General features: G+C 38.4%; 1 protein-coding gene across 1 annotated transcript; it reads right to left on the reverse strand.

The window, feature by feature from the left end:
- Nucleotides 1-1,254: 1,254 nt before the first annotated feature.
- Nucleotides 1,255-16,329, reverse strand: LOC592852 (trafficking protein particle complex subunit 12). The gene is made up of 13 exons (XM_030983071.1): nt 16,286-16,329; nt 15,306-15,392; nt 13,367-14,640; nt 12,503-12,619; nt 10,924-11,037; nt 10,146-10,284; nt 9,075-9,187; nt 7,700-7,772; nt 6,889-6,962; nt 6,041-6,139; nt 5,182-5,285; nt 3,862-3,949; nt 1,255-3,238 (listed from the first exon to the last, which is right to left on the reverse strand). The coding sequence occupies exons 2-13, from the start codon at nt 15,352-15,354 to the stop codon at nt 2,996-2,998; spliced, it is 2,487 nt and encodes an 828-aa protein (XP_030838931.1). The 5' UTR covers nt 15,355-15,392; nt 16,286-16,329; the 3' UTR covers nt 1,255-2,995.
- Between the last annotated feature and the right edge of the window lie 4,937 nt (nt 16,330-21,266).

Below are 21,266 nucleotides of genomic sequence, written 5' to 3' on the forward strand. Positions count from 1 at the left end.
TTGTAAATGTCTTGGGATTCGTGACTGACCTAAAGGTTTATAATTATGATTACAGCACGAGCTAAATCTAGGATTTTGTTTAGAATGTGAAACACTTTGTTGCATTGAAGCTAATGTCTGATGCACAATTCATGCATGTTACGACCAATCAATGGATACATATGTACACTGTGAAGGATCAAAAGGTTCAAAGTTCACTGTTTTATGTAATGGTCTTGATAGGGCCTGTTAAATCCAGGGGGTGTTTCACAAAGATCCCAAGTTGAACTTAATATCTCTAAGTTGGACTTCACAATTATGGAAAGCCTTTAGCATCTTTAAAAATATTTTGTAAAATTTATTTTAAAAGGCGTAAAGTGTTGATTCAAATCATTCATATTTTCTATTATATTATCATGGGTGATTTTATGTTCTTTTATGAAAATTATGAATTTATGAAAAGTCTTTTTGCTTTTGAATATATTTCATTATAAGGCCACAAATGGCTCTCTATAACTTTTAAGTCCAACTTAGAGTTAAGTTTGACTTAGGATCTTTGTGAAACACCCCCTGGTATCTTCTCATATTTGTATTCTTGTATTTTCTCATTGTTGTAAAATAGATGCATGATAATTACATGGATTCAGTGTAATTTAAGATAAAATCTTTCTGAAATTGAAATGCATGCATAACAGGCATGATTTTTTACTGTGCTGGACAAATGATTCAATGAATTAATTCATACAAACAATGCTTATAGTTATATGAAGTATGAACTGGGTAACCGCATCATTTTATCAAAACTCTCGTTAAATACAGAAATTTCAAGAAGACTCACAAATAGCACAACAGCTTTTGCCTTAATCTTTCATTTTTATGTATATTTTATACAATACATTTTTAGTTCACTTACATCAATACATGTTCATGTAGTAATATATTTCATTCTTTCAAAGTCAAACATAGTTATTTAAACTAAGTATAGTGTTAGAATATACAATTCCACAGATATAATTCCATCTCCTTTCTAAAAGTCACGCTTTTTGAATACTTTAGAATGGAAACAAATTAACAAGTACCTGTAGACATGGATATGGGGAAAACATATACTATTTACACGACACAAGTTACTGCATGTATTATCTTTGCCCTAAAAAGAAGATGTTTATTCAAATCTATTCCAGTACTTGTATTCTAACTGGACTATGGACACGTTTCATTAATGAGCTATTGATTTCGTTCTTCTGTGGTCAATTCCATGCTATACATTGACGGTTTCAAAGATGTAAGTTGATTTGTGTACATAAAAATATATATATGGCAATAAATTATGAAATTCAAAATGACAAGATTATTTTTCTGTATATCTTTATTCTATTGTCCGCTTCCAATTTTCGTAACGTTGGGATATACATATTTATTATTTGAAAACTGTACCTACAGCTGTGTGTTCATTTTTGGGCAAAGACATCAAAAGAGGTTTTAGACATTGAAAAAACAAATAAAAACACCTCTTTCATATTCAAGTTGCATCTATGAATAAATATTGCACTGATCATTAAAGAAAATGACAAGAGAAGTAACCCACATGATTGGGGAAAAAAATGGAAAAAGAATTGATCAAATACAGTGTTGCACTCTGAAGAACCAATTGGGTTTAAACTTCATTCATAACCTACAGGAATGTCCCATCATAACAAGAAATACATGAACAACAATAATAAAACTATTCAATATATATGCGTCGTCTATGCTAGTAACTTTGATAAAGGATATTATTCAATATTTTAATGCCCTTCTTGCTCTTAACCTTTGGATGATAAAACTCATTTTTATCAAAACATATAATACCATCACTTCTCTTGCTGGCTTTGCAACTTTTTGGTAGTTACGAGCTGACAGGTCTCAAATGCTTTTTTACATTTTTCAATTTGATACATTTATTGAACTCTAGTTCCTAGTGCCATGAATGTTCTTTAAGAACTAGGCACTAGGAACTAGAGTTCAATAAATGTATCAAATTGAAAAATGTAAAAAAGATAGTCGTATAAACACAACACGCAATGTAAGTTCCCCCTGAGTAACTCCTCCTAATTTCTGAACGGTAAAATTTTAAACAAATTTTCTCAGAAAGGACTATGCCTGTGGTTCTTCTGGAACCTTCTGGAGCATGATTCAAAGACAAAATGACCCCATTTCAAAATTCACAAGATCTGTACTGAGATACACTCAAATTCATGAATAGGGCCATTTACATGCAACCGCGATGTTTCAGTGATGTTTCCAAGGCAACTACGCTTTACCGGCAAAAAAAAAAAAAGATTCTGTTTCTTCACGGAGCTCTTAGACTCCTCCAGTTCGTAGAGGGTGCAGAGATTAAAGATGAGGGACTTGTCTAAGAACTCACTGCTGTCCTTTTAAAAAGAAAAGAGATAACAGATGAGAAGCTAGGGCATCTTAAGACAACTGACATGAAAACCATCTCCTTTGTGTTTACCGACTAGTCCAAGAAGATTCTGTTTCTTGACTGTGCTCTTAGACGACTCCATTTCGTAGAGGGTGCAGAGATTAAAGATGAAAGAACTCGCTGCTGTCCTCATTGACAAAAAAAAGAGATTACAGATGAGAAACTAGGGCATCTTAAGACAACTGACATTGAATCCATCTCCTTTGTGCTTACTGACAAGTCCAAGAAGATTCTGTTTCTTGACGGTGCTCTTAGACGACTCCAGTTCGTAGAGGGTGCAGAGATTAAAGATGAGGGACTCGTCTAAGAACTCGCTGCTCTCCTCATCGACAAGAAAAGAGATTACAGATGAGAAACTAGGGCATCTTAAGACAACTGACATTAAAACCATCTCCTTTGTGTTTACTGACAAGTCCAAGAAGATTCTGTTTCTTGACGGTGCTCTTAGACGACTCCAGTTCGTAGAGGGTGCAGAGATTAAAGATGAGAGACTCGTCTAAGAACTCGCTGCTCTCCTCATTAACAAGAAAAGAGATTACAGATGAGAAGCTAGGGCATCTTAAGACAACTGACATTAAAACCATCTCCTTTGTGTTTACTGACAAGTCCAAGAAGATTCTGTTTCTTGACGGTGCTCTTAGACGACTCCAGTTCGTAGAGGGTGCAGAGATTAAAGATGAGGGACTCGTCTAAGAACTCACTACTGTCCTTGTTAACTAGGTTCTCTAGGAGTGAGAGCGACTCCTTCAGTTTGCCGAGGTACAGGCAGCAGACTGAGACATTGTTGATTGCCTACAAAATAGTAACAAAGGAAAGACACAACGTGTAACGCATTCAACCATTTGAACATTTCCAATGTGAAATTAATTTAAACAGAAATGGCAACTATCAAGTGACCAAGTCTAAGTTCATGAACTTAAAATAAAAATAAAAAATAAATACTTTGGGAAAGTTGCTCCTATCATTATAATTGTTGAAATAATGGTTTTGAAGGGTTTAGACTAGGATTACTTTAATTTCAATAACATAAACTGCATGATGGGGATAAAGGGAGGAAAAAACAGAATACTGTGAGGGAAAACTGATGATAAAAGAGTAATATATATATATAAATATATATATATATATATATATATATACAGTCAAACCTGTCTACAGCGACCCGCCCAAGGGAAACACATAAAGTGGTCTTTGTAGACAGGTGGTCTTTGTAGACGGGTTCCTTTAGTACATGTTTCAATGAGAAACCATTTTCAAGGGAAACTAAAAATGTGCTTGTTGTAGACAGGTGGTCTTTGTAGACAGGTGGTCACTAAAGCAGGTTCGACAGTATATATATAGAGAGAGAGAAAGAATTTGATTAAGATGACAGGACTTACAAACTGAGGATGCTGAAAGTAAAAATTGGTACTAACCATGAAGTTCGTCGGTTCTATTTTGAGTCCTTCATTGAAATGCTTATAGGCTTCTGCGTACTGATTCTGTGCTACTTTCAGGAACCCTCTGTGAATGAAATAAGAAATTCACAGTTGCTAATTCATTGAATCACCCAAGGGTGCGTTTAAGCGACACTTTTTCAAAGACGTTTAGTTTAAAACACAGTTGCGTTCACGCCATTGAGATCTCCGATTGAGAACTCATGATTGAGATCTCCGTTGCATTCAAGCGATTTTTTTTAGGTCGTAAAAATAAACATGTTTTAAAACGCAAACATGAAACGCTGAAAAAGTTGCGTTTTGTAACCACGGTCGCTAAAAATCGCTTGAACGCAACGGAGATCTCAATCATGATTCTATGACATCGTTATGTATCATATATAGTATCGTTATGTATCATATATAGTATCGTTATGTATCATATATATAGTATCGTTATGTATCATATATAGTATTGCTATCTATATCTATTCTTCCTGGGCGTTTTAATTTGTGATTCATGTTTGTGATTCTAGCTTGAAAAAAAATTGCTTTAACGCACCCCAATTGACCCAAACTAAAAATATAAGTGTGTTCCAAAGGCTCCATTCTATTCTTGTTATACACCATCATCATTTGTTTAAGTATTCCGTTGTCATATCAAATAGTTGTTCTTGTCATACTCTGTCATTATTTAAGTCACTAATCAGCCTATGTAATTATACCATATAAGTTTGTTCTATTGCTATTTGTTAAGAGCAGAGAGATGGCAACATATATAGGCCTCATCATCATCAGTATCATTATTATTATTATTATTATTATCATTACTATTATCATTATCAGTATCATTATTATTATTACTATTAGCATTATTATTATTACTATTAGCATTATTATTATTACTAATTATCATAATTATTATTTTTATTATTATTAAAATCATCATCATCATCGTCATCATTATCATCATTATTATTATCATTATTATCATTATCATCATCATCATCGTCGACTTCGTCGTCATCATTATTATTATCATTATTATCATTATCATCATCATCATCATCCTCATCATCATCATCATCATCGTCATCACCATCATCATCATCATCATCATCATCATCATCATCATCATCATCGTCATCACCATTATTATTATCATTATCATCATCATCATCATCATCATCATCATCATCATCATCATCATCATCATCATCATCATCATTATCGTTATTTGAACTCGCCATGCCAGTAAAACTTAAAACATAATCTCAAACATTTCTCAATTGTGGCTTCACAAAGTATGCTTTGCCTGACCTGTTAATATGTATTCTAGCCTGTTTGCCTGGAGACGATCCACCGGCTGGAATCTTCTTCTCTATCTCACTGTACACATCCTGGGCAGACTTCAGATCACCAAGCTACACAGTGCCCAAGAAAAACAAGAGACAGAAGGGAGACGTATAAACATAACACAAAGTCATTTTTAATTGCATCCCAAGAAAAGGTATTTTATTAATATACAGTCAAACCTGTCTATAGCGGCCGCCCCAGGGAAAACACAAAAAGTGGTCTTTGTAGACAGGTTCCTATAGTACATATTTCAATGAGAAACTATTTTCAAGGGAAACACAAAATGCGGTCTTTGTAGACAGGTTCCTTTAGTACATGTTTCAATGAGAAACCATTTTCAAGGGAAATTTTAAAAATGTGGTCTTTGTAGACAGGTGGTCACTTAAAGCAGGTTTGACTGTTTATTCATCTGTATCACACTGGACCAAAATGAAGGACTCCGAAGCCAGAATATTTTTAAATTTATTGAATGGTTTAGATCTATGAGAGTTTTCATGCTGCATTATAATCAAATATTATTTAACACCACATTGTACTTTAATCTGATTTGAAAAAAGTTCCTTTTGCTTTTAAGGCCAGATTACAATCTGCTGAATTTTTAGATGTAATAAATGGGTTACCGGTACTTGTGTGAAAGAATTTAAAGAAACTTGGAAGTACTGTAATGGGTTCTACGCTAAAACTGTGAGACAGAAATGGTCTGTATCAGTATCATAATCATTATCACTGCTTCAATAATCTATAATCATTGTTTTGTTTGTACCTGCTAAGCACATCTCTGAGAATAATCATCTTTAACATTGGAATTTAAATCAAGACTTACTTGAAGGTACACCCTGGCAATACCACACAATATGTTGATTTCATTCTCAGGCTCTTTCACTACCAATGATTTGAAGACATTCACAGCTTGCATGTACTCCTGAAAAAACAAATCATATCAACAATGAAGGGCGATTACTGTCCTATTTAACCTTTCACAATTCCAGTCAGTGAATATGCACGACCAATGTCTTCCAAGAACGTCTGTTACCAAGACAGGTATATTATTAAGCAATAAGACAAATCATACACATTTGACGAAATGAAAATGTAATTGATTATGATAATGATGGCTTTTAATGTAGCACACTCCAACAGCGCTCTAGCATATTGGGTACTACTTCAGAGATGCCAACCCTATGGGATGGTTGTCAGTAACATTTACCACATTTTTCCTTAACAAATGGGGGTCTTTCCGGAACGGAAGTCAACGCAGCATATGTTTCGCGCAAAACGTACACAAACACATAATCACTCTTATTACTGCCCCACTGCACTACTTGTAGCTACTTGCTCCCTCTATATAGAAACAATGCCTAAGCGGTGCCCGTTGGTCCCCCATGATCGTCTTTTTCTTATATTAATTGAGAGCTGAGTTGATGAGATAACCACCCGTTAGTGACCCCCCTGGGTGGTCTAATCCCTCCTGGCCAAACCAGTGCAGACAGGCTTTAAGTACTCTACAGCATGACACTTTTTCTTATGTTAATTGAGAGCCGAGTTGATGAGATAACCACCCGTTAGTGACCCCCCTGTGTGGTCTAATCCTTCCTGGCCAAACAGTGCAGACGGGCTTTAAGTACTCTATAGCATGAGAAGCCTTTGTATCTGCTGTCTGTCTGTACATACCTTCATGCTGACTAAGCAGTTTCCCACAGAGTGAAGAACTCGGATTTGTCTACTCTCCCACAGATCTAAAGATGCTAGGAACACAAACAAGAAATTTCAAAATGATGACCATTTGAAACATCATATCTTAAGCTATGGTCACAAATCAGAGCAGCGACCGACCGATCAGTAGCCTGCTCGGTCGCTGCTGGAATTAGGCATCGCCCAGCGATTAGGTCGGTGCCCGGGCGGCGACCGCCCAGGCGGCGACCGCCCAGGCACCGAGCGTATTTTGGGCGGCAAGTGAAAAGTGAGCAGGCGCCGCCCAAATTTTAACTCCGCGCTTAAACTTCAGCGGCGACCGAGCGATGCCCTAAAAACGAGCGGTGCCTGGGCGGCCGCCGCTCGGTGGCCGGCCAGCCGCCGGGCAGAATTAGTTAAAAACTCGCCGCTCGGCCGCCGAGCAGGCTACTTTTGGGCAATGTGACTATAGCATTAAAGAGATCGTTTAACAATCTTAAATCTGAGATGCATGGCCCTACGTGTTATCAGTGTCTGTGATATTGTGTAATATTGAAGCCCTAAAAAAATTGCGCCTTAAAATAATAAAGAAGTGCCTCAAAAAAGTAAAAACCTTTGAGTGACCGGTTTTACCATACTCGTTTTTCCCAATAGACTGTAGTGTTATGAAAAACGTTTGGCAAACGCAAAATTTGATTTCAATTTTCAATCAAAAATATCTTTATAATCAGACAGGTGATCGGCTTGTAAAAGTCATGGGATTCCTAAATGCAAGTTAATCAATTCCTTGAGCGTTCATCAATCCTCTTACCTTTCCTGTTCTCTTCTGAGAGCTCCACAGACTGACCATACTCGGACTTTCCATCTTGTAGATTCTTCACTATCTACCCAGGACAACAGAACACAGAGATGACAGAAAGATTCAAATAAAGAGCTTTGAATTTCAATGATCAAAATATGTCATTTACAAATATGCATGAAGACAGCTATCAAAATTATGTGATTTAAGGAAGCGAAACAAGCCACAACCAAACAAAAGTCAATATTATGTATGGTTCATATTTGTCGTCTTCAGAATGTATCCATATTTTGTATCCTATTCATGTTCTTTGTAAATGACGTCTGTGCCTTTATTTTTTACAGGTGGGAGAAACAAATATCAATTTTGAACTTACATTGGACAAATAAATGCATTGGATGGAATTGAATTGAATTGTAGAATCATTTTGCATGCATTCAAATGGTTAGTGGAGTGAAAATCCAAGAAAAAAAGTGTGTGCAACTCACTGATCTGCGTGTTAGAGATACAGAAACATGAACTGATTTTGCTTACATGTTTGTCATTTACTTCATTTTGCAGTAGAGTGATGTTTTTTTTTATTTTCTGCAAAATACTAGTCTTAGGGGTAATAGTGAGCACTAATAAAAAAAAATTAAAAGTTTTTTTTCCCCCTCAACCACAAAGATCTTAAGTCAAACTTAACTTTGAGTTGGACTTAAACATTATGGAGAGCAATTTGTAGCCTTAGAATAAAATATATTAAAAAGCTAAAAATTCAAGTATTTTAGACTTTTCATCAATTCTACATCCAGAATCTCCTTGATAATATAAATGACTTTAATCAACATTTTATGCCTTTTGAATTACTTTAACAAAATATTTTCAAAGATGCTAATGGCTTGCCATAATTGTTAAGTCCAACTTAGAGATAAGTTCACCTTAGGATCTGTGTGAAACTACCCCCTAATCTATTATTTTCATTTGACGATAAGTTGCATCATATGTGAGCCAGGTTTGACTCATTTCACACAAAAGGCCCGTTTTCATTATCTCGAGATTGCCAAATAGCCCGCTATTTCTGATTTGAGAAATAATCCCTAGGTTACAAATCGCGTCTTCATCAGCTCGAGATTTTATCCTCGACCTTGAGAAATTAGCTCAAGATATTTTGCTCAGCGTTAGCGCATAGTGCGAGTCTTCGGTCTGGTGAAGACGCACAGGACAAATAGTGGGATATTTTGCAAACTATCTCAAGATATCTCGGGATGACAATCCCGACCAAATATCTCTCTAATTGCTAATTGATGAAGACGCAAATTAGCTGGATAGTTTGCGATCCGGATAGTTCAAATAGCTGGATATTTGGCAATCTCGAGATAGTGAAGACAGGCCTACAGATTCCTACCTTGTGACAAACAGACAGAATGGCAGAAAGTCTGTCCAGACAAAGCTGATGCTTGCCTACATACATAGCTAACTCAGCATGGATCAAACGAAATGAGAAGGGTACCATAGAACCTGACAAGAAAAGATAGAGATGGAATTTAATTAACACATTAATACATTCAAAATTCAAAATAGGAGCCAAAGGCTGAAACAAAATGAATTTACAAAAGATTAAAAATTACATTTAAATACAATACATTGAAATTGGTTAAATTGGTTATATTTTTATGCTCTTTTCCCTTCTCTAGCTCATTAGCTCTTTCTCTCTCTATTTAGTTTCCTATGGCATGGGTCAGCGCATGCGCCCCATCAGCGACTAGGGCATAACAGTTGGATTAGTGCGAAAATCACCTTGGTTGTTCGGGTGAGGATCTGTGTACCATAAGAGAAGGAGGGTGTGGGAAGGGGGGGGGGGGGTACTGTCATCTACTCCTTATGTTCTTTTCCCTTACCCCCCCCCCCTCCCCCACACACCACTGGTGACTGGTCATCTGCAGACACAGACACTTATTCAAGGCCTAACAAAAATTCCATAAAGTTTGGAACCGAGCCCAACTTTGTCTGTCTTTGGCTATGCAGGGTCTATGGACTGGAGTCTCTGTATACTCTCCTACTTGTAGATTAGACCTGCTGTTATGCATACAAGGGTTTGCGCCTGGGAGCTGAATACTAGGTAGGGATGTACCCCCTTTTCACACAGGGGTAAAACTATTTAAAGCTGATTAGTTTAAACAGCTTTAAACTAATCAGCTTTACATACAACATCATTCACAAACAGACAATTTTGGTGCGGTCGTTCAAGATTCACACGCTCAGTTGGGCTATTGCGTATTTATGAGCAGTGACATTGCGCATTTATGAGCAGTGACTCACTGCTCGTAAATGCCCAATGGCCCTACTGAGCGTTTAAAGAGCAGTGCCCGGTCTAGTTAAGGACGTATATCCGTTCACACACAAAATGTCTTGCTCTCTAGATACGATGAATTTTACCCCTGTGTGAAAAGACTGATCGAGGTTTTGTGAAAATCACCTTGTCTGCCTGGGTAGAGATCTGGGTAGTAGCCAAAGAAGAGATCAGGTTTATCCATGTTACCAAAAGCATCCAACTCTTGCTCTGCGGCGGTGAACTGCTGCAACTTCATCAATACAGATATCCTAGTGAACCATACCTAGAGGAGAGAACGACAGAGAGAGAGAGAGAGAGAGAGAGAGAGAGAGAGAGAGAGAGAGGGAGAGAGAGAGAGAGAGAGAGGGAGAGAGAGAGATAGAGAGAGAGAGAGAGAAAGAGAGGGAGAGAGTGAGAGAGAGACAGTGGGAGGGGAAAAGGATAGAGAAACTCAGAGAGGGAGAGACAGAAACAGAGAGAGAGACACAGACAGACACAGACAGTGACAGACTCACACAGAGAGTGTGTGTGAGAGAGAGAGAGAGAGAGAGAGAGAGACAGGGAGGGGAGAGACAGATAGAGAGACTCAGAGAGAGGGAGAAACAGAAACAGGCGGAGAGAGAGAGGGGGGGGGAGAGAGAGGAGGGGGAAGTACAAGATGTTAGAAGACATACCTATTCAAAGATTATAATAGACTTACAAATTCCTCACATTAATATGTTTGCATCAAACAGCACTATAATCTACCATGAAATATAATGTATAAAGGAGCAACCTCATTTGTTGAGTCTTATACATGTATCATTGGAAAGTTAAAAACTATAGCTATTCTTTAAAACATGAATGTAATATGGGTGGCACAAGAACAGTTAATAAAAAAGTTAGAAGATGAACAAGCACTACAAGAGGCATTCTGTCTCACCTGCATGAGATGAGGGGTGTGTCTTGATGGCATTCCAGCTTGACCTTTGCCCTGAGCTCCAGAGGTCAATAGAAGACCTGTCAGGTCAACAGCAGCACGAAGACAACCTGCATCCTGATACACATCATCAAAACAACATGTTTATAGTACTGGATTGTCTGTTTAAAGCCACAAGTGTGCTAACTCTGTGAGAAGTCCATCAATTAACGCCCTTCTGGCTTTTACCAGATGATATTATGCATGTACAAACTATTTACCCAGATTCTACCATACATGTATATGCTCTCGCGATGGCTGGTCCAAGTCAAAATACTATGGAACCAATACTATACCAAACCCTATAACCCAATTGCAACCCTTAAAGGTAAAGACCAGTTATGGTCATGCGATTGCATTGTGAAAGAAACGTTGTGGAATCGATCAGAAAAGATTGATCATCTTGCATATATTACAGTACTAGTGTGTACTGCACAGTTTTGGAATCATCAAAATGATAAGAAATTTGGCCCAGTCTTGGTAAAGTTACAAGCACTGTACACAGAAAGATGTATATGGGACTACACAGAAATCGGTCCTGATTTTTATGCTGTTACATGCCATATTTAGAATATTAAGGCATTTGAAGAGCCATGCTTTGCAGGGAACATTTTTTATCTGATGTCTTCCACACTTGCATAATACAATGATAATGCTCACAAATTATTTTTCACCTCTTCTCAGAACTCAACCTTCTCTTTAAGGCCACAAGTGTGCTAACTCTGTGAGAAGTCATATCAATTAACGCCCTTCTGGATCTTACCAGATGATATTATGCATGTACAAACTATTTACCCAGATTCTACCATACATGTATATGCTCTCGTGATGGCTGGTCCAAGTCAATATACTAATACTATACCAAACCCTAACCCCAAACCCAACCCTATAACCCAATCCCACTTCCTTAAACTTAACCTCATATCTTTGACAAAATAAAGTCCAGAGCAAATGTTGCCAGTTTGATCACTATTCCCCGAAATTGATAGTTCTGATCTCCATTGGATGTGTGCACTTTCCGAACTACAATTGTCATTTTCTTGTCGAGCTGATAGAAGTTCTAGTACAGTCAAACCTGCCTTAGTGACCACCTGTCCATAACGACCACTAATAATTCCCCTGCAGAAAAGACACGTACCGTGAGATCAGGAGAGTGTTTCACCGAGCCTTTTTTCAATGACAAATGACAAAAGTCAGTGACAAATATGCTGATAACCAACCAGAAGCAAGGATTTCAGTAGCTTATAACAAAAACTGTCATTTGTCACTGATGACAAGTTTTGTGAAACGCCCCCCTGAACATTACTGTAGTATATGAATACTTTGTGGGAGTTTGTTCCATAGAAATGGATCAGCACAGAAATGATCAGGGATCCATTTCACACAGCCTTTTTCAATGACAAATGACAAAAATCAGTGACAAATCTGCAGATAACCAATCAGAAGCAAGGATTTCAGTAGCTTATAACACACAAATTGTCATTTGTCACTGATGACAAGTCCTGTGAAAAGCCCCCCTGATTGTGACTACTACAGTACTTACCAATAACCTTTTAAGGCCATGCTCATCTCTTGTGACTTGGTTTACGGTGAGAACAGATCGTTTAGCGGATTCCTGCTCACCCATGTACCTCTGAACTAGCTCTTTGATTGGATCACCCTGTTACACAAAATTAATCGTCATGGGGGTGTTTCACAAAGATCCTAAGTCAAACTTATCTCTAAGTTAGACTTCAAAATTATGGAAATATTTGAAAATATTTTGTAAAAGTTATTTTGAAGGCATAAAATGTTGATTCAAATCATTCATATTTTTTTTATCATCTAGGAGATTTCATGTTCTTGTTGTGGAATTTGTACAAAGTCTAAAATACTTCAATTTCTGCTTTTGAATATATTTCATTTTAAGGCTACATATGGCTCTTCATAATTTTTAAGTCCAACTTAGTGTTAAGTTCTGCCTAGGATCTTTGTGAAACACCCCATGGTCATAAAACAAGTATTATCATTATCATGATCATTATGATGATATTACTATTGCAATTCTGATTACACACGCCATTTCCATTCATGTTTTCATCTCCATGATCAGTTGAATTTGAAAGGTCCGTAGATTTCTAGGGTCACAGTTTGTGTATATTTGAGCATTAAAAAGCATGTTGGAAAGTTTCAGGGAAGAAAAAAAATTGAATTTTACTTTTTCGTGAATGCCTTTTATAAATTCTGATAACTTTCCTTCTCATTTAATGCCTTAATATTTGATAAATAATCGTTATAGCCCCCCCCCCCCCCAAAAAAAAATAAAAATTAAGTTTGGTTCCCTTAATCAAAGGAAGAAATACTGGGTACAGTTATTGATTCTCATTAAGTACTACTAATTGCTAGATGGATGATAATAGCTTCCTACCTGTGGTTCTTCGGCAATGATACCAGGCATGGTGAGTTGATCCCTGATCACGTACTCTGATCCCTGCAGGGCAATACTACGGTTTACTAAAATCTTCTGAGTGGCCTCCGAGGGTACCCATGCATCGTGCCGACGATCGCTCTCACTGGTACGGAGCGCTTCTACGAACGGGTCATCATCATCTTCTTGCGATGCGATGGACTGAAACGGCACATGGGGCCTGACCGGGTTGGGATTGGTGAGACCTGATGGAGCGCTGAAGGACGACATGAGGGCAGGCGGAACACCCAAAGAGTCGGAGGAGTCGGTGACCGTGTCTTCTTGGGAAGTGACTGATAGAGGCGGTGAGGATGGCCCTTGTGATTCAATGGTGGTTGATTTATTCGGAGTCGTCACCTGCGTATCAGGAACAGCGACCTTATCCTTGACATCCAAGCTCGTGTCAGCATCATCCTTTGGTAGATCAGGAACAGTCTCTGGTGGCTTTACCTCAGCAGAAGCAATTGCTACAGGTTCATCTTTGTCACCTTTGTTTGATTCAGTTGCAGCATCGTTTATTCCCTCTTCAATCACCGTTGTCTCCGCCTCTGGACTTTCCAGTGAGATAGTTGTCTCAAGCGCCCCCTTCGCAGCTTCCATTTCTCCATCCTCCTCCACCAGATCATTCTTTGCTTCAAAGCTCTCATTTCCCTGATCAACGCTTTGATCATCCTTGTCCTCCTCTGATAAAAGGTTTGTAGAATCCATGCTCATGGTGTCCATGTTACTTCCGCTCCCCATCTTAGCATCTTCTTCAGTGAGCAGATTAGTGGAATCAATGCTCACTGTCTCACTGTTAACTCCTGCTACTTCTTCTGCAGCATTCATCGAAACTTCAGCTGATATCCCCAGAGGATCCTCCATGAATCCTCCACGGCCTTCTGGCGAGACTGGCGTTGCTCCAACGGATGAGGGTGGTGTTGAGAACAAGTCGTTCTCGTCTCCAACGGCACTGGCAAATGAATCAAAGAAGCTCCCAGAACTCTGGATCAAGCTCTGGTCTTTAGTAAAGAAGCTGGTTACTGAAGGCTGCGTGTCCTTTACAAGTGGACCAGATTGGTCATTTTCTCTTGCTTCCTCTCCACTTCCTCCTGTCTTATCACTGGACTGTTCCATTGTACTTTGGAGTGTATCACTAGGTTTTTCCATGAAGGGACTCTCAGAAGGAAAACTTGGTGAGGAGGGCTTCTCTGCTTCACTTTGAAAGAAGAGGCTTGCATCAAATGGTTTCGGATCTGAATACAAATACAAACAAATGATTTTAAAACTTTGTAATAAAAAATGAAGAAAAAAAAATTAAATAAGCACAAAAGTGCAATCTAAACCTGTAAGAATGAGGTGCTTTGCTGTTTTGTTTTCTTTAGTTTCTTTTCCTTATGAATTACCGTATATATTTGTTTTAAATCAAGAATACTAATTTAGTATTCTTAATTCAACAAAAAAAATTCAAATACATACGTCTTTTGTAAATCAATGAAAGAGAGTACCGGTACAAGATTTATAACCACTTGAAAGGAAACACACCCGACATAGTTATCAGTTTTTACTACCTCAGCAATTTAGGATTTTTAGTTTGATAGGCGACTATTAATTGCATGTAAATGAAAAGACCGGGAAGCCAGGCTGGGAAGAATAAAAATGAAGCAGATGCATGCCAGAATTGAACCCAGAACCTTGATGATACTTTCCCTTAAGCAGCTTCTCCAAGCTAAAATGGGATAAATAAATGCCTCTTTATATGAAATACATACTTATTTACATATTATAGGACAGATGCGCTTCAGCTAGATGCCATTTTGTTTTGCTGCAGCTATATTTTTGTTGGGGGGGGGGGGTGGGGAGTTTATTGCAGATTTTAACAAGGTTGCGTCAGAAGGAATGTTCTACTCTGGCCACGTACCTGCATTCGAAGCATCACCTTCTGGAGTAGTTTTCTCAGTCCCAGCCATTCTATACCAAGTATGTAACACAAACCAAGCACTTTGTTCTGTAAATATGAAAAGAAACAAACAAAAATGCATCTAAAGTCATGTACTACGTAGATCTAGGGCCAGATCTACTCTGAGTTTGACTAAAAATGATGAAGAGAAAACTGTTTATCAATGTTCGAAATTGCTACCTGTCCTGCACGTTCTATTTTCCTGTGGGTAAAATGATTAAAATGCATTAGAAATTGTGATTTTAAGGGTCAAAAGATGTAAACAAATTAATGTAATGTCTCAGATCCTCATTACGGTTGATAACTTTACACAGGCGCGCGCTCACCCGCAACATACCACCATCAGTATGCACTTGTATTGGTTTGCCGTGAAACCTGTGAAAAAGTATATACTAATATCAACGTTTTTTCCGAAAATTACTTCAAAAATATCAAGAAAATTGACAAGAAACAGTTAAGAAAACAAAACGACTTTTAACTCGAGTCATGATCTTAAAACATTTGATGAATATTTACTTCATTTCGGGTATGTTTTAGTGGGGTATCTCCACGCCGGAGTTACGGGTCAAATTTTGGATAGGCTTCTGAACTAGCAGTTGTGTTTGAATTGTTGAGAATCAATAAAACAGCTTTTAATACACAGCCAGGATAGTAATGTAGCTGTGTGTACGTGTGGCCCCGCCCAGCCACTGAGCTGAGCTGAGCTGCGGCTCGTGCATTAGAGGATCAGGATGGGAGAACAACAACGCCGCCCTAGCTGCGGCAGGGAGGCAGCGGCTCGGCTGGTCGTATTCGTACGTGCTGCACAATCTCCGAATACAAACTACAACTACAGGTAACAAAATTAACAATAACACTTACAACAAATATTTACTGTAACTGTCACGAGTATGCCAACTATTGTACATGTGAAGTGACGTTATTTCGAAGGAAATAATTACCCAAACAGAAAATTGGAGTTACAATCGAGAAATCAGCCAACAAACAACAGCCGGTTCAGATGGGCGCATGCGCACATCGCATACGTGATATTTAGTGCTATGTTTATTACTGGTGTTGAAACATGACAGATATTGAGTGATTTCAATTAAGTTTGGTGTTGGTGTTGTGCACCAAGACCAGCTTTCGACATACACGCCCACCCCACACTTTTTCAAATATCCTACATAATTATGCAGTGCCCCTTCTACTTCTCATGATAAACTATAAATGCCCCTTTTTCTTTAATTAGAGGTTCCAATTTCTTATAAGTGCCTCTAGTGTCACCTCTGATAAGTGCCAGCCCCATTAATTCACCTATATTAATTGCCCCTTTTCAAGTCTGAGAGATGCCTTTTTTACTTTGACAAATGCCCTTTTCTTTTAAAATAAGTGCAAGTGCCCCTAATTCCCCTTGTGATAATAGGGCCCCTTTTCATCTGGACCTAGTTCTCACCTCTAATAGTTACCCCTTTTATATCATTGCCGCTCATTTCTTTGTAAAACGTGCCATTTTTAATTCTGATAAATGCCCCTTTTCTTTTTTAATGAAGAGTCGACTTCCCGTTTCTCATAAATGCCCCTTAATTCTCACACCTATAAATGCCTCTATTATAATCTCAATGAAGCCCCTTTCCATTCTCACAATTGCCCCTATTCATCTCAGTTGATGTAAGTATGTTTCTTATTAAGGATCTTTTCAGTCTTTTCAGTCTGATTAGAATGTGCTTTAAAAAAACCATCAGGGTTTTTTTGTCCATCTTTATAGTAATAATTTGATGAAACGTCAAAGCTTCGCACGGGAGGGGGGAGACTGAATTCAGACAATGACTAAGAGTAAAAAAAACAGTACAACAAATCGTCTTCTTTCTCTAATGATTTCATGAAAAGCTTCCGCGCTTCGCGCTGGAGGGACAACTGAATTTAGACTAGTATTAAGAGTCGAGAACGGTACAACGAATTGTCTTCTTTCTCTAAAAATTTAATGAAACGTCAAAGCTTCCGCGCTTCGCGCGGGATCGGCGAAAATGAATTCAGTCAAGGATTAAGAGTAATAATTAAATGAAACGACAAAGTTTCAGCGCTTCGCGCGGGAGGGGGGGGGGAGACTGAATTAAGACAATGATCAAGAGTTGAAAACGGTACAACGAATCGTCTTCTTTCTCTAATAATTTAATTAAGTGTCAAAGCTTCCGCCTCTTCACCCCCCCCCCCCCACTGAAAAGGGTCTAGCGACGCCCCTGATAACAACTCAGTTTATACACTCGAGATAATTGTTGCACTACTGGTGAAGACCAGACCACCGTCGTTGCGCATTGTGCAGCAACGAAGCATATACAACGTCTCGCGACGTGACAGATCACTTTTCTCTAACTTCTAACCAATCAGAAGGCCTCAATTTTTTCTCCAGGAAGTGCCGGTGGACATTAATGCGCCAAATGTGGTTCTCAAATTGCAAAAGATCCCTTCTGTTGGAGGGGGTAGGAGAAAGCAATTTTATGTCATATTACTCCAGGGAGTGCCTAAAATTGCTAAGAGGGGGTTCTGAAACACCTCCGCTTGGTCGCTTCGCTCCATCGTTTTTCATTATTTCACCCCATGCGATTTTGTGCCCCCCCCCCCCCCCTGACGGTAAGAAATTCCTGGATCCGCCACTGGAAACCAGGGCTTTGTTTCACAAAGCCGTCGCGTTTCAATGGATGACGATGTCTGGTTCCTGCCCAGGACCAAAATCCAATTGAAACCAGTTGAAATCTCCAACTGGTTTCAATTGGTTTCAACTGGTTTCAATTGGTTTCAATTGGTTTCAATTGGAATAGAACATTTCCAGTTGAAACCAATCGCCGAACTGGAAAATATTGTTATGGGTACTCATTTCCAGTTCAAACCAAAAAGAAGTGCAACTGGAACCAGTAAGGTAATTTTTCCAGTTACCCAACTGGTTCCAGTTAGAAGTTCAACTGGAAACAGTAAGATGATTTTCCTGTTACTCAATTGGTTCCAGTTAGAATTCACTTCCAGTTACCCAACTGGTTCCAGTTAGCATTCGTTTCCAGTTAGAAGTCATTTCCAGTTACCCAACTGGTTCCAGTTAGAATTCATTTCCAATTACCCAATTGGTTCCAGTTAGAAGTCATTTCCAGTTACCCAACTGGTTCCAGTTAGCATTCATTTCCAGTTAGAAGTCATTTCCAGTTACCCAACTGGTTCCAGTTAGAATTCATTTCCAGTTACCCAACTGGTTCCAGTTAGAAGTCATTTCCAGTTACCCAACTGGTTCCAGTTAGCATTCATTTCCAGTTAGAAGTCATTTCCAGTTACCCAACTGGTTCCAGTTAGAAGTCATTTCCAGTTACCCAACTGGTTCCAGTTAGAATTTATTTCCAGTTACCCAACTGGTTCCAGTTAGAAGTCATTTCCAGTTACCCAATTGGTTCCAGTTAGAATTTATTTCCAGTTACCCAACTGGTTCCAGTTAGAATTAATTTCCAGTTACCCAACTGGTTCTAGTTAGCATTCATTTCCAGTTAGACGTCATTTCCAGTTACCCAACTGGTTCCAGTTAGAATTCATTTCTAGTTACCCAATTGGTTCCAGTTAGCATTCATTTCCAGTTAGAAGTAATTTCCAGTTACCCAACTGGTTCCAGTTAGAATTCATTTCCAGTTACCCAATTGGTTCCAATTGGAAATATTTCCAGTTACCCAACTGGATCCAATTGAAACCAGTTAATTATTATTATGTGCTTGCAGGGGCGTAGACAACGGGGGGATGAGGGGGATGCATCCCCCCCACCTCACAAGGTGGGGGGGGGGGGGGGGATGGCATGTACAATCATCCCCCCCCCCCCCCCAGGTTTGGGGGAATGGTATTTGCTTACTTAATAAGTCATAATGATGATAATAATAGTAATAATAATAATGATAACAATTATAATATTAATAATAATAATAATTATGATGATGATAATAATAATAATCCTCATCATTATTGTAATTGTGTTTATTGTTATTAGCCGCATTCACACGGTGAAAGCCAATTCAGACGGTAAAAAAAAGAAAATCTTACAAGTATTTTGTGGTTATCTTGTGGTTTGGAAACCACAAGATAACCACAAGTTTAAACAGGCGCGGATCTACGGGAGGGGGGGGGGTTAGGGGGTTTAAACCCCCCCCCCCCCTTGGGCGGCCAAAAAAACAAACAAAGAAAAAAGAACGCACGCTGGAGAGAAACCCTTTCAAGTGCAAATATTGTGAGAAGATATTCAACTCATCTGGTAACTTAACCAAACACATGATAACTCTGGATATAACTGTGTATTTAACTGTTACTTGATTTAAAAAGACGTTATCATGCACTGCTTTTTATGGTCTCCATTGTGTTAATAGATGCCAGGAAAACATCACTTACGGGGTTCAAATAAACACCCAAAAAAAAAATCGGCTCGCCGCTTCGCGGCTCGTGGACGATGCTCTGCATCGTCATTATTTTGGTCACCCCCCCCCCTTAGCAAAAGGCTAGATCCGCCCCTGAGTCATCCCCCCCCCCCCCCCAGGTGTACGAACCTGTCTACGCCACTGTGTGCTTGTGTGCAGATCAATGTTTTATGTAATTTATTTTGATTTACAATGTACTTATTAATTAATTTTCATTTGCAAGTAATGCATTTGTTTCTAGATAAATATAAAGATTAATTAGCAATGATAAGCATGTTCATTAGTAACATATTTTTGTAATTACACAGATTAAAAGTAGATTAGTAAAACACTAACCATGTACAAAATACATCAAATACAAACATATATAATGGCAATGCCTTCCTTGTTAAGGATATTATATGGTCTGCATATTATAATGCCCTTTACATTGTACTTAGACACATATAACAATGTTTCTGTGTTGACATGATCGATAATTAGTGCAAGAGCTAATTAACTTATAACTAATTAAGTTTATGCCAACTGTAAGTTTCAATTGAAACCAGTTGAAACCAGTTGCAGTTAGGCAACTGGAACCAGTTAGCAATTGGTTTCAACTGGTTTCAATTGGAACCAGTTGTTCCAATTTCCTTATTGAAACCAGTTGGCAACTGGTTTCAATTGGTTTTGCTCCAATTGGTTTCAACTGGATTTTGGTCCTGGGTGTAATATGACGGTTCCGTACATAATGCCCAAATGCCCAGTGCTGTACCCTCTCCTTGCAGCACGTACAGTTGACTATCACAGCTAAATGGTAATCCCATACTGTATTGTAAAACACGGTCGGCATGCATGTGTTATTAGGGACTTTCAGATTTGCGTGGACTGATCGTGTGACGTCTATTCAAGGCAGTGCATTAAAAGGACGTCGATCGTAGCATAGACCTATTGCCTTCATGCGAATCTAAAAGTCCCTATTTACCGTTCTAGCTGTACTCGGCCTTCATTATTATTATTCTTTATTGTTGAGATCTGGCGATTTTCCTGACGTGCCTCTCTCCAGCATGGACATGTTGATTGGATGCAGCTAGCTGGGAAGTACGTATATAAACAATTCTTGCTTTTCTCGAGAAAGGGGCGTGGTTTGTTGCATTATGACTGAGAGGTACATGATATATTGTGAAGGTGTAGGCCTATATTATCCTATAGGCCTAATTACGTACAGCTGAGATACACAGTTGAGAATAATGTGTAGACTGATTATTATATATATATGTTTACAAATTATACCTATGCTATATGATGTATTCGTGGATGTGGATTAGAAGCCCTGCAATGTGGCAAAATATATCAACAGCTGCAAATATAAGAAAGATGTGCATTATTTGCATTTTATTTGGATTACGAGTAATATAGTCCACTAAATCTTATATCATACGATTATAAATGTGTCTGTTTGTCACGGTGGCCATGTGGGAGGGTGTAGGATGTGTATATAATTATATATATATATATATATATATAT

This window comes from Strongylocentrotus purpuratus, unplaced genomic scaffold (assembly GCF_000002235.5).
Source record: "Strongylocentrotus purpuratus isolate Spur 01 unplaced genomic scaffold, Spur_5.0 spur5_scaffold_13, whole genome shotgun sequence".
NCBI classification, from domain to species: domain Eukaryota; kingdom Metazoa; phylum Echinodermata; class Echinoidea; order Camarodonta; family Strongylocentrotidae; genus Strongylocentrotus; species Strongylocentrotus purpuratus.